Source organism: Oryzias latipes, chromosome 1, assembly GCF_002234675.1.
Source record: "Oryzias latipes chromosome 1, ASM223467v1".
In the NCBI taxonomy this organism is placed as follows: domain Eukaryota; kingdom Metazoa; phylum Chordata; class Actinopteri; order Beloniformes; family Adrianichthyidae; genus Oryzias; species Oryzias latipes.
In genome coordinates, this window is record NC_019859.2 from 4,061,373 (window position 1) to 4,075,711 (window position 14,339).

At 37.3% G+C, this 14,339-nt stretch overlaps 1 protein-coding gene and 1 long non-coding RNA gene across 2 annotated transcripts; both read right to left on the bottom strand.

Annotated features, from left to right (window-relative positions):
* Positions 1-1,542: 1,542 nt before the first annotated feature.
* LOC101173999 lies at positions 1,543-6,404 on the bottom strand. Its single transcript, XM_023954470.1, has 5 exons — positions 6,369-6,404; positions 4,615-4,783; positions 3,472-3,909; positions 3,320-3,380; positions 1,543-1,856 (listed from the first exon to the last, which is right to left on the bottom strand). The coding sequence occupies exons 2-5, from the start codon at positions 4,772-4,774 to the stop codon at positions 1,787-1,789; spliced, it is 729 nt and encodes a 242-aa protein (XP_023810238.1). The 5' UTR covers positions 4,775-4,783; positions 6,369-6,404; the 3' UTR covers positions 1,543-1,786.
* A 3,144-nt stretch (positions 6,405-9,548) lies between these two features.
* Positions 9,549-13,880, bottom strand: LOC110015920. The gene is made up of 3 exons (XR_002291182.2): positions 13,071-13,880; positions 10,703-10,786; positions 9,549-10,477 (listed from the first exon to the last, which is right to left on the bottom strand). It is a non-coding gene; the product is annotated as an uncharacterized LOC110015920 (long non-coding RNA).
* Positions 13,881-14,339: the final 459 nt, after the last annotated feature.

Consider the following 14,339-nt stretch of genomic DNA (forward strand, 5'->3'; position numbering starts at 1 on the left):
GGGGCACCACCGGTTTCGCCTGTAGGGGGTGCTGTTGCTGCGTTGCTCGCTCTCATTAGTCCCGCTCTGTGGTCTAATACAGTGTTTTTCAACCAGTGTGCCGCGGCACACTAGTGTGCCGTAGGAGATGGTCAAGTGTGCCGTGGAAAATTGCCCTCATTCACTGATCTAAAAACATTTCCCATCAGGAAATCAGCTCTTTGTTCATCCAAACAGGTCCTGATAAAACACTGAGTAGTTAGGAATATGAAAGATCATAAAATACTTTTTTCTTTGTGTTTATTTGATTCTATTAAAGACATTTTGATAAGAATGATGGTAACGCGATTTAGCTGCAGCTATAACTGTTTTCTGAAAAGTCCCGCAGCTTTCACTGTCTCCACGACTCCACCAATCATTCTTGAAGGCTTAATCACATGTCATCAGTCTGACCAATCAGAAGTGGTTAAAGTATTCACTTCCTTGTTCCAATTTAGCTCATAACTCACTCAGTTCCAACAAAAACACCAGCTAAAGCTCGTCTTTAGCGGTGTAGCTTTCCACAGAATCCGGTATCAGACCGTGGAACAAGTGAACAAAACCATGAAGCTCAGAGACGCGAGTCTTTCTGCCGTTTTGTCGCAGTTTTTACACTACATCTCCCATGATGCATTGGCTTAAAGGGACAGCGCCTCAGCGTACAATAAGTCGTCCTTACACGTCTTGAAACCACAACGAACATACAGTTTGTATGTAACTTAACTTTTATTACATCTTTTAGAAAAAACATCTGCAACTTCCTGCTTTTTCTGCCACAATTATCACAAAAATGCACGTCAGATTGCCGGGGGGGGGGGGGGTGCTGTAGATCAAAACAGACTGAGTTTCTGCTTTTTCTTTTTTTTTTGGGATGCTGGTGTGCCGCGGGATTTTTGTCAAGGTTAAAGAAGTGTGCCGTGGCTCAAGAAAGGTTGAAAAACCCTGGTCTAATAGCCGTAGAAGGGGCCCTGAGCCGCTGTGTTGGGCGGGCGCTGTGGCAATGACCCCCGTGGTCGGCATTAAAAGATTAAAAGCATCAAAAACAAACACTTTCAGTAACTTCTACAAGTTTACAAGCTACGTGAGAAACATTTCTGATTTTAAACTTTAATGGCGTTCGTGTGGCGAGCTCAGAAAAATTATTACATTGTGAAAATGTCATATTTGAATCCTTGGCTCAAGTCGAATAGAACGATGCAACAAAAATATGACCATATTAGTAATCTAGACATGGTTAAGAAAAAAACCTTAGTTGCCATGGAAATCCAAAATTATACTTGTGCAGATTCTTCTAAATATTACACACGCCTGTTTTCGTCACCCCCAGGTGACCAAAACATAAAATGGTTGCTATGGAGATGAAACCAACAAAAAAGTGTCTTTTTAATAAGTCAATGTTTTACATACTTCTCCATTAGATGAGGTTTTCATTGTGATTTTGTTTGTATGGGAATATAAAATTCCTGTTAACATTTTCAGTTTATCAAGAAACATTGCTTTTATTGGCAAATGAGACAGCTTAAGAACGTTTGTCAGAATCATTTAGCTTTAATTTTCTTAAATCAGTGTATTGAATTTTGCCATGTTAATATTAAATGAATCAAAACTATGTAAAGAAACAAGTCAGAAGTGTTTTTATTTCCAGTTACTTACTGTGTGGGGAATAACTAAAATCAAAAAGTATTACACTTTAAAGCAATTTTGTTGACAAGTAAAAGAAGAAACTACAATACAGCAGGAGATATTGCAGATTTAAAGCTGGAAAAGCTCAATCGCAGCTAGCAAAGTAGGTCTTCCTTTGGTGGTAACAGCTGTGAGAGACGTCCCTCAGAAAAACTCTATAAAAGTAAAAACAAAAATATGTCAGTTGTTCAGATCCGTTGTTTTAAAACATGTGTTACATTTTTGCACAATTTTTTCCTTTACTTGATGTGTATCTTCTAGCAAACTCAGCTAAATCTTCTTTTTAAAAGTAAAAGATTTAATCAGGATGAAGGCAAGGATTGGTCATTATTTTTGTGCAATGGAAGGTCCATTTGGTACTGAAATGACTTTAAAAAACATAACAAAACATATTTTTTCTATATCATGTCCATTTCTGTCCTGAAGGGGGATTTGGTGATATTAGGTATTGCAGTAAAGTAAACCCTGTTTCTTTTCACAGCTATTGCTTTGCTGAAACCCTTTGGTCTGGAGGGGTGTTAAGCGGTGCTTTTAATTTAGCAATTTTTGGTGAATGAATTTTTTTTTCTCCATAAGGTTTATCAATTTAGCTAAACGTTTTCCCCAGAAGAATAAAGAAACGCTGCTGTTTTTTTCATACCACGTAGATGTTGTGGCAGGTTCTGTCCCATAGTTAGGGATTTGGGGACATCTAGTGGACAGGTGGTATATTGCAACAAAGTAAATCCTACTTCTCTTTAGGGCAGGGGGCACTACAAGTTTAAAACTTAACTTTTTTAAAGATAAATATAAATTAAAAATAGACAAAAAATATTATTATTGAATAAATCAACTTAAACATTAATTAATAATATTTCCTGTCAAAATTATACAAGTTAGAAATAATGTAAACATTAAAAGAAAAAAACATTGACATTTCTTCACTGTTATGTCATTTTATATAAGAAAATTTAAACTTAAATTTTCTAAATGCCAATAGATTTTGCTCTCCATAAAGAATTTTTTTTTAACTGTGAGGCCCTGCAGTGTTGTACTTTGCCTTCAGTGTGCAAAAGCACTGCAAGCTCAAACAGCTCCATCTGAATCTGCATAGGCGCAGCTTCCACATCAACGGCAAAACGGGTTACGAAGCAGTTAAAAATGTATGTTTTATTCTTCAAAGTTCCCAGAGCGCCATGCAAACTCTGTGTGCTCAGCTTCTCTGCAAAGTGCGAATTTAATGTTTGTCTCACAGTGCCGTCTTAGTTTATATAATTTAACTACGGCCACATTCGCTCCACAAATGTCAGTAAACATTTATTCAGCCTCCAAATGGTTCTGAAGGGGTTAGGGTAAGTCTAAAGAAACGCAGTTCTTGTGCTAGTTTAGTTTCTGTCCTAAAGTAAAGGGTTTGCTGACATCTAGTGGACAACCCCGCATATTGCAGAAAAGTAAATCCCTCTTCTCTTTCCAGCAACTGCTTACCTTATTGGTTTAATGGTATGTTAAGGGGTGTGTTTAAATTTGCTAGTTTGGGGGTTTATCTGTTCTGGGTTTTTTTTTCTTAATATAGATTTAGCCTAAATCAGTAAAGAAATGCATTACAGGTGTGATTTCGTTCTACATAAATCGTGCTCACCTCCAGTAACCACTCTTGATGAAGCACACGACGTCATCTGTTATGTCGTCATCAGTAAAGGCTGGAGAAAAGAAAAACAACAATTCGTAAAATGTGCAGGTTGTCTTTTCTTTTGGAAAAAGAATCAAAATAAGATTTGTCTTTTGTCTCACCTGAGCAGTTTTTGTGGCACACATTTCTGGACCAGCGGTAACCCGAATCGCAGAAGTGGCTGTCTGACAGCTGGAAGATCCCATAATGGCCCACTGACCATGGCTTTGACATGGACTCCATGTTTTCTGGATCGCTGTAACCCTCCATCCGGTCGTCGTCTTGCTCCATCTGCTCCTCGTTAAACTTGTTTTCTTCAGAGTTTAAGGCCACTCCGATAGGTTGCTTGAAGTCTTCCTCCTTCTTCTCGTCGCCCTCGTCTTTGGGGGCACTCCGCTTTTTTCTGCCGCCAGAAACTGTGGTGGTAGAATCGAATTCCTCATCTTGTGACTTGGGAGCAGCATCAGCAGCTGCAGGGAGGACCACCGAGGTCGGGCGGACACCTTCCATGATGACCAGGTTGGTGTTCAGTTGGGACTTTATGTCCACTTCACAAGAAACTAAAGACACATCAGACGTAGAAGAGTTACATCAGAAGCTCTTTTTGTTGAATTTGTTCCGTCAAAACATTTCACACAAGTTGTTCTCACGCTGAAGATGTGCGTTTCCTACCATGTTTTATCAAAGTACCGGCATCGTAAAGGTACGTTTGAATTAAGAACATTTTTCATGAAGATTTTTGTGATTAAATGATGCCGCTTTTGCTAATTTTAGGTAGTTTAAAGACGACAATAGAAACAAGTTAATAGAATAACTGTAGAGTTCTAAATTGGTTATTTTCAGAATTAAACATATTAAATTGAGTAAAATGACGTTTTCAAACATGTCCTTGTAGCCTTTTTCTCACGATGGGGGACATATATAAAGAAAATTAAGTTTAAAATGCATTTCTTCGTTCAAGCTGTTGTGAACCAGGAGGAAACTAATAAAAATCCGTCTGAAAAGATCATATTCGTGACGTATGAAACACGCTGGGCGGGCCAGAAGCTCCCTGCTCAGCTCCATTCCAATGCATCCACTTGTAGACAAATAGATGGAAGTTTCATGAAATAAGTTTAAGGAATTACACGAACAACACAAATAATGAAAGCTCAGCTTCTCTTTCAATGATTAGAATTTAATCAATGAAAGCAATCAATGTGTGGATAAACAAAACGATTAACAAACAAACATCCAGAAAACAAATACATCTTTTTGTTTCTTACTAATTTCCAAGAGTTGGGTATGAATCATCATGAGGTCTTCGGGGACATGCAGGAACTTCTGGAGCTCGTCTCTCAGCTCACATCTGGACATGATCCTGCTTTCGGAGAGGCCGGGCACGAGAGCGGCCACAGCCAACGCCAGCAGCAATCCCAGCTTCATCTCAACCAACTGCAGGGAGAATTACAAAAACTGTTTGTTTTTTTCCAATAGTCCCAGCAGCATGTTTGGCTGTGCCATTGATTAAAGAATCATCTTTTTGTCCAGGTAAATGTCATTTCTCATGTGCACTGTTTAAAGTAGACCCATGCAATAAAACAAGCCTCTTTTTATGTCTGAAAGAGGAAGCTTCCCCCAGCAGAGGTCAGTGATCTGCACACTTTCCTGTTTGTGGACACCTCCCGGTAGAACTGGTTTGTGATATTTTTAGCAGGAAATGCTGAGCAAAGGGACCGACTCAAGGATGTAACTACTGGAGAACAATAGTTTCAGGTTGTGGCGTCACCGAGACACATAGATAGTAAATGGCGTATACTGATGTAGCTTTACTACCTTCTACTAACACACACTGATGGCGGCTCTGCTGCCGAATACTGGGGCTGATCTAAAACCACCAGGAGCAATGTGGGGTTCAGTGTTTTGCTCAAGGACACTTCAACACATGGGCTAGTGGGTGTTGATAGTCTTCCAGTCAGAGGTCGACCGCTCTACCTCTGCACCACCAAGCTGCAATGCGCTGCAAAGAAAGGCAGCATTTCTGCACAGCATGAAAGGTTATGGTTCAATTCCTTCAAATGTGGAGGTTTGGTTACTCTGGTTTTATCCCACAGTCCAAAAACAAAACTAGTAACTTTGAAGAACTTTCCTCAACATTTAAGCTGTAATAGAAGTTTTTTGACTGCAGCTAAAGTCTAAAAGTAAGTGTGATGTTCTTTTTTTCTGCTTAAATTAGGTGAAAACAAGACAAGACTGTTTTCAATTTAAGGTTTAATCTGATATTTATCCATGTAGAAATCACTTCTTGGTTATTTGTCATAAACAACTAAACCAAATATTACAAAAGAGCCTAAGGGTACCACTAAATATATTTATTTAACCTGATCTTCTCCACAAAACCAAAATGACCACAAATTAACCCCAAAATTATAATAAAAAACGACTTCCACAGAATTTAAGGAAAGAGAAAGAGAACATTTACTGATTAAGAAGCATGACCTCGTAAGGACAACAAAAAATAATCTGCATTTCTGTCTGTGGAGTGAGATTCTGGAGAAAGAAGGAAAGAATCCAAATGAATTCAAATGTTTCACAATTAAAACAAAAAGAAAATCCAAAAAAGGTTGGAAAGGTAGAAATAAGAAAATGAGAACCCCAATGGGACAAAGTACAGACAATCACTTTGGTACCTAATGCATTTTTCTATTTAATTTCTTGTGTTAACACTGTGCTTGTTGAGTGTTAAACACTCAACAAGCACAATCATCAGCCTCTATGTAACCTTATACTTTCATTTAAGAACTTTTGATATATTTCTATTGTCTGTCCTTTCAGCTCATTTTCTTTTTAACATGTGAGCATTTTAAAGCTCCATATTTTCAGCATCCTTTGGGTTTCATGGCAACAACAGAATCACAGGGAAATGTTTAAACTCAACACTAGCCATCATCCAGAAACAAAAAGATGTAAAAATAAAACTCAAATGACGATAATATCTGTAAATAATGTACCAGAAACACTAATAATGGTAAATTCCTACCTTTTTGAGCTGATGGGAATTAGTTTGTGAACCACGATCTTGTCAACTCACCTGCTTTTATATGTCATCCCACGGACCAACCTGTTTTAGTGTCGTCATTTGTTTCTGCATCGTTTCCAAGAAGGAAGAAGCAGATCGTAGTGAAAAAATGCAGAGTCGGCTGCTGCATCTGTGGAGGAAAGACTCAGAAGCACTAAAATGTACATTTTGACCTTTTATTTTGAATTGTTTTGTAATTTGTGATTAGGATATTTTGGATTAGAAAAGTGATTTAGCCAGTTTCTCTGCAATTTTAGCTTCTTGTTTTCCAGCTTTACAACAGGATTCCTGAATAAAACAGAGGACTTTTTACAGAAGAATGTCTGTGCAGCACAGATTTAGTCCAGTCCTCAGTGTGGCACATTCAGGCATGTGACCAGAAAAACACAGGAATACTTCCTTGAACCTGAATGCAGCAGACAGCTATGATAATTCACTAAAAGACATGCTTTTTTTTTATTTCTCCCATTCAGCATTTAAGCCAAAACAAACAGATTACAGAGGAAAACAACATCTTTCTAAATAATAGTGCTAGAATACAATTCATTGGTGCTTTTAATGGTTTTAAACAATTGTTACTTGTGTTTCCAGGAAGTCTTTTCCCCAAAATGATCACAATAAGATGATTGCAAACACCAGAAGAACCTGTTTGGATGACATAAAGACAACATTTACATCCTCCAAATGAAAGAATGAGAGTTTTTTATGTTTTCTTATGTGGGGAAATATTCACCTGTGTGCATATAGATGCTGTTGAGACATTTATCAAGTAAAGGTGGAAGTTTTGACACAATTAACAGCCAAAAAGATTTAATGTGAAACAAACAACTTACACATCAGAAAGTGGTCAAACCCCAGACGAACCCAGATGTTCGGATTGTAACTCTAAGTGATCAAATCTGAAAATGTGGCACCTTTTAAGTGAAAATGAAATCATTTTCTCTCATGTAACCATTTAAAGTGTTTTATATGGGGTTCCATTATTGACATTTGGACCAAAGACACAGACAATGGATGCAGAAAGATGTTTATGGCACAAACGGAATTTTTACTGCAGTGTCAGAGTTTGTCATATTTATCTGCGTTTGAAGGTTACTTTTTTTATTAGTGAGATCCTGTAATTATTGATTAGTAAAGGTTCATCACACAGGAAATTTTAGTTTTCATGGTCATTTTCCAGCACGACAGCATCCCTGGCATGTTCCTCGCATGCCGGGGATGCTTTTCTGCCAAAAGGTTGACAGATAACTTGTTTTTTTTTTTATCTGTTTCCTCCTCCAACATGAGGCTCTTTGTTTTATCAGGTTCTTTTAGACTCTTTCAGTTGAAACCACTATAGATCTTCATAGTATTTTGACCAGATGAGGACTTGTTTGATGCACGAAGAATCAGTGCCTTTTTTTAGCGTAGATGGGCTTCTACTAGATCAAACCTTCTTACAAGTTTTATGGAATCTTCTTCCTCTTTATCCAAAAAAAGACTCTTTATCTTCTTTTGTAAAACAATGCACTGCTACGAGGAAATGGATCCTTTTCTGTCTTGTGTTTTTCCTTGACTGAATTTGAGGCTCAGCCTCCATAGTGGCTCTACGGTTGAGGAGAAATTAAATAACAATCATTTTTTGAGTAAAGGTTGCTTAATTTATGACTGAGATGCACATAGAAGTAAGATTGACTGTTATGGCCGTGTCACACAGCCACTGAGTACATTTTGGGCTTTTTCCACAAATGAACTTTCGGTCTTTTGTGATACATGAGTGATTTACAAAATTCATAAGTGTTACTTGCGTTTGTCATTTGTCAATGTGCGCAGACGTCCGTCAAGGGTTTTGGCCGACAGCTCCCTATGTGAATTTTTGTCCAGGTGAGAATTAACCAGTTTATTCATATTTTACGTTGTTTATATATAGTTTATTACGTAAATCTTATGCAATTGCAAAAGATGCATATGCTTTAGTGGCTTTCCACGGCGTCTAACGGACTTTTCATGTAAATTTTTATCTCGCGTATACGGTGCTCATAACATGGCAAAATTACATAATTGACGCACGACTCACTCATTTATTTGTTCTTTGCATGGTTTTTTCGTGATACATCTGTGAAAATTTCAAGACCACAACTTGTCTAACTTTTTCCAAATATGTTCACCGATGAGCAATTTTTATCCGTGCAAGATGTGCAAAATGTAGATATAGTGGCTGTGTGACACGGCCTTCAAAGGTTTTTACATCCCTGCATCAATACAAATCTCTGATGCTCGATTTATTTTATTCGTTAAAAAGTGTATTTTCTTATGCTCCACAAAAGAGGATTTGCTAAAAGGTATTTATACGTATTTGTATACTTTTATGTGCTTTTTCTACAGAATCATAAACCAGTAAATTTGTGTTTATGTTTAGAGTAAGTAGGAAAAAGGATGGCAGCTCACCAAAGTAGGCCTGAGGCTTGATCGTTCAAAACTCTCGCATTCACGCGTAGCTAAGCAAGTTTTTACGACAGTTTTTATGACCAAAACTGTGACCTTTGTTCTCATTGTAGATATATAAATATTACTTCAAACCGTTATGGGCGGCCATTGAACGCAGGTCGAGCTTTGACCAATCAGGGACTCAGGTCTGACAGAGAATTATGGATGGCGTCCCATTTAATTCACGGTTAAATGTGTGCCAAAAACGAATCCTGGAGGATAAATCAATAGTTTGTGCCCGGTCGGAATGATATGACACTAAGTTTTTCATATTTCAGAATTTAGCTGTGAAAGAAAAAACCTGGAGTGAGATTCATGAGATTTGCACCAATTAGACGTTTCAATTTCAACTGTAGGTGTCGGACATGCGCCAATAAACATAGAAAAAAAAGAAGAAGCCCCTCCCTGCTTGTCCAGTGTGAATACCATGTGCTAAAATGCCTGTTCAAGAACCTGCGTTCTTGAGGGTCACGTTCCCGGCGTCTGTAGCTTCAGATGTGGCTTGTTTGACCTGAATCGTCTCTGAAGCTTCGGTCTGTTCGTGTTCATGTTCCAGGTGGGATCTCCTTCCATCATCAGCTTCCATCATCTCCTCATAATGGGAATTTTTTGTTTGTTTTTAACCTGAAGTGTATCCAACAAAAAATGATTCCAGTTCAAATTCTCCTGAGCGTCTTTGATGCTCCCAAAAACTAAAAGATCACAAATTCGAGGCATTTAGAAAAAGTCGAGTCCAATTCCATACTGTTCAAAGTTCAAACCATGATTTCGTTTTATTTTTATCCTTAATTATGGGTCGATGTTGAAGGGCTGATCAAATAATAAAAAAAAACTATTTCTGAAAAGCCAAAGAAATTAGAATAAAGCCTCAAATTAAATCAGAAAAAAACTTTAAGTTCCCTAATACAGTCTTGTACAGTTTGTGTAAAACTCACATCATCCTTGAGCTGCAAAAACATCAGTGAATATTTGTGAACAGAAGCTGAGCCACGAATTAAAGTGACTGAATTTGCTGCAGTTTAACCTCCAGACGTTTGTCTTTAGATGCCGGAATTCATCTGGTTCCCAGCAGTCAACGAGTTGATGAAGAGATTACAAAACGCCTCACATAGCTGAAATATTCCAAACTGGATCTGCAGCTGTTACTGAAAGGAAAGAAAGCCACAAATTACATAACAAACATTTTTTTTTAGTTCTTCCTTATTGTTAAAGGGAAAGTAAAGCTACAAACATGGATCCATTTCATAATTGTTTAACACACATCTCTTGCATTGCAACATAAAAAAGCAGAAATCAAACATTAGCGCCCTCCTGTGGCCACAGTAGAAAAATGCACTCACTTGTTTGAATGCATCTTTTCTGCTTCACATTTCTTTTAAGGTTTATAGAAAACAGCAAGCTAAGAGCGATGAAAGAAAAGACATGGAGATCCAAAGTGCTCCTGGTAGGTTGTCTGAGGAGGACGCTGGAGTTTCTCCTCAGCTCTCTGATCCAGGCTCTGGGCTCTCAGGGCGAGGACGTCAAAACCGGGCTGCCCCCTTTCACCTCCAGGCTCCGAGCACTCAGCAGACTTATGGGCCATACTTATGGAGAGAGGATAAAATCTGCAGCACATTGAAAAAACAACTTAACATCAAAAAACTCATCTGGGGAAAAGATTAATCTGAGGCTGTCAAAGTCTGTAGAATCATCTTATTTTGTTGCTTTTATTTTGTAAATTCAAAAAGGTTTCATTGATTCTGAAGAAAAGACAGATATTTTCTAAAAACTGTGTGACAAATAGCAGTTTGACTTAAAACAAAACCTACGTAAATGTATTGTTTTCTTACCCGCAGTCTTTGGCCCGCACAGTGTGAACCCTAGCCAGCTGACCCGGATACAAACCATGAACATCCCTCCCCATGCGTGACATTCTACACAGAGAAGGGCAGCTGTAAATGTAAGGCTGAACGAAAAAGTCTTCCTCTGAGGAGGAAACTGGATCATCTCCTACTTTATATCCGTTTTTTTAAATTATGAAAACGATTCGTCACAACTGAACACAAGATTTTTAATTTTAAAGTCACTACAGAGCTGCAGTGGTTACAAAAAAAAAATAAAAAAGCAACAAAAGACGCAAAAGGTCAAATGAAATGAAATTGATGTTTATGTTTCCTTTTTTTTTCTTTTGTTAGCTTTGCTTTTTTGTACTTCCAAAAAGTTGTTTAAAAAAATGAAGATATGAAATATGAACCAGATGATGCGCTAAAATGTCATTCTTGGTAAAAAAATAAACTAATAAAAATGTAATCAGTTAAAAAAAGGTAAAAAGTTCAAAGAAAATTTGAGGGTTTTTTCCCGCCAAATGTAAACTTACATTTCATTTTATTTATCTTTTGCATATAAAGTCCTAAACTTAAAAGACGTCAACTACACTGTAAAAGATACGAGGTTGACTTAACTGAAAGAAATGTCTAGCAAACCTTTTCCGCTGATTTCAACTCATCATTACGTTTCTCCAACTAACAAGACCAACTTCACATGACCTATTTCTTTATTTTTGGATTTTTCTTTATTAAGTCAAACAAATAAATATCTTGATTATCAAGAATAGAACTCAAGTCATTTCAACGCACTTTATAATTAAGTCCAACCTTAAAAAATAAAGTTCACAAAGTTTTTAGTGGGCCCAAATCCATTGGGTCTTTTTGACACAATTCTCTTAAGGCGATGTTGTTGATCTAGAGAAAGTGAAATTGTCAGACTAATAAAGACTCCTAAAGGAATTTCATATTTATTTCTATGCAGTAAATGCTGCATTCTTTAATATAAGATGAATAAGAACTGGTGATTTTTCTGCATGTTAAGTCAATTTCTCTCTTTTGCTGATGATTTTTATTGTTATATTTTTTAATTTGTAAGAATAAATCTCAATTCTGTCAACTTTATAATAGCTTTTATGTGGGCTCCATGGTGGTGCAGTGAGTGGGCATTCTCGCCTCACAGCGAAGGCCCTGGGTCGAATCCCAGCTGGGACCTTTCTGTGTGGAGTTGGCATGTTATCTCAGTGCATGCATGGGTTTTCTCCAGGTATTCCTGCTTTCTCTCACCGTCCAAAAACATGCTTCACAGGTTTTATGGTTTCTCTAAAGTGCACCCAGGTGTGTGTGTGTGTGACTGTGCACCCTGCAACAGAATGACAACCTGTCCAGGCTGTACCCTGCCTTAGCCCAACAGAAGCCGGGACAAGGTCCGGTGACCTTGTGACCCCAAGAAGAATGTAGTAGGTTAGGAAAATGGATGGATTAAACCACAGATTATTCCAATTTCAGACAAAGTATTTTCCTGTCGAAACGGGCAGTTCCCATCTTGACCACTGGGGGCCGCTATTTAGGGGATGAAGTTAAAATGACATTTGGATTTTCTGACACAAAATAAAAAATATTCTAACCTCTGATTTCAACTCTGTTATCTTATTAACTATGCTTTTTTACCAAGAGAACTTAGGTCAAGTTCTCAATTAGTTAAAATATAAAGTTAAAATAATTATTGTCCAATTACAAATACATTTTTCCAAATACGTTTCTGATGCAACAATATTTATAGGTAATGTGTTGTATTTCTGTCATTGGAGGCTTTAACTCTTACAGTTTTGACTTTACAAATATCAGCAAATTGTTTCAATGTTTAAAAAAATGTTCTTTTTAAATTAAATGTATCATTGACTGTCTGTTTTTTATTATCTTACTAAGAAAAGCATTGTGTTTTGTGAAAAAAAGGAATGGATGTTTGCAATCTCTGAGAAATTTCAAAATAAATCATTAGATTTCGTCTTTACTTTCATGTAAAGCAGCTGTTTTATTCGAGAACGCCTGAGAAAGTCTGCTAATGTGAATAAAAAACTGATATTCAGACTTGAACTGCTTTGCACAAATACTTTTTGGAAATAAGTGGGGAAAAAAAATACCACAAACATTCCCATTCAAGGCAAGGCAAGTTTATTTGTATAGCACAATTCGTACACAAAGTAATTCAAGGTGCTTCAGAGAAATACAACTGAGATATCCATGAGCTTCATCACAAAACGAAAGCATAAAACAAACCTTCATTTATGCTGCTAGCATTCTTAAACGCAAACAATATTAAAAGTTTGTACTATTAGATGTTATTTTTTTCCAGATTACCGCTTGACCGAATGCAGCAGAGCAGCATTCCTACCTGCAGATGAGGGTTGATTTGTCTCCGTTCTCCTCTCTGCTTTTCTTTTCTTGTTTTTCTTCTTGGAGAATGAAACCCAACGCTGAGCCGAGCAAACTGACACCGGTAACAGAAGTTCATGAATGTGCGTGTGAGGACGCACTCTGATCCTGTGAAAGATTCACACGTCTTAATCCTGGTGGCTTTAGGTTTTCAAATGATACTTTTTGGTTGGTAATTATGACTTTTACTGCATTTATTCAGTCTGACTCTTCAACAATTCAAAGATGGTGTCTATACAGATGCATGTGAGGAAAGTCACAAAACTGGATAACATTTCTGTTGAAGAAATAAAAAAACAAACAATAGAGCTATTAAAAAATTATAACCTCAGTTTAAGAGTCAAAAGGATTCATCAGTAACAGTGGAATTGTCTCTGTTGTCCTCAACGGCCGTAAGGCCTCACTGTCTGGGGTCTTTGTCGACCTGGCAGACGTGAGCTTTGGACTCAACAGTTATTTCACAGACTGTAATTGATCGATGCAAAGCAGCCACAGCATCCCTCCCACAGCCAGACTGGAACCCGGATCCTCAAACAAAGCATCCATTCACAGGAAGGCTGGGGAGGAAGGGCTGGGTGGAGGGGCAACTATACATTTTGGCAAGCCTAGATAAATAATAATTGGTGTGGAGGCCTAATGTGCTGCCTGTTTTAAATATTTGCAACGTCCCTGATTCATGCAGGGGAGGGCAACAAAAGCTGGGGACCAACAAAAGCCCTGGATGCCGTGAGGAGACAGATGTTGCCTTCATGTGCACTCTGTAAAGTCTTGTTTTTTGAAAAAAAGATCTACCATCAGTTCAATTGTACAGCATGGATCTAAAAAAGTCTTTAGAGAAAAATGTGTAAATTATAAAAACACATTAAGGCATTCAATTTAGAATTTAGGATTTATGCACTATTTAAAGTCACAAATGAAATGTTTTATGTTCACAATTACTTTTATTTGATATCCTTATAAATAAAGTAACACGCAAAAACCAAGTCAGCACAACGTGAACGGTTGACGTTGTTGCTTAAAACCTCCTATCCATCTTAAAACAAAAGAGGGGAATTTACACAAAATACTTAACTAGTAAACATGCCAATTGCATACAAATTTTAGAAAAAATATGCATATTCAAGAAGGGATTTTTTTATTATAATTTGACCCGTTTATGTAAAAACTTTTTTTTAAATGTTAAGATGTTTAAAACGTTTGTTGTTTCCGTGTTCCCTTAAAATGGTTG

Bases quoted from the DNA above. Each gene is read 5' to 3' on its own strand.
- LOC101173999 (XM_023954470.1), bottom strand. From the start codon at position 4,774: ATGAAGCTGGGATTGCTGCTGGCGTTGGCTGTGGCCGCTCTCGTGCCC. The intron at 3,910-4,614 runs GTAAGAAACAAA...ATGTGTCTTTAG, and splicing joins TACCCAACTCTTGGAAATTA to TTTCTTGTGAAGTGGACATA. The intron at 1,857-3,319 runs GTGAGCACGATT...TTACTTTTATAG, and splicing joins ATCAAGAGTGGTTACTGGAG to AGTTTTTCTGAGGGACGTCT.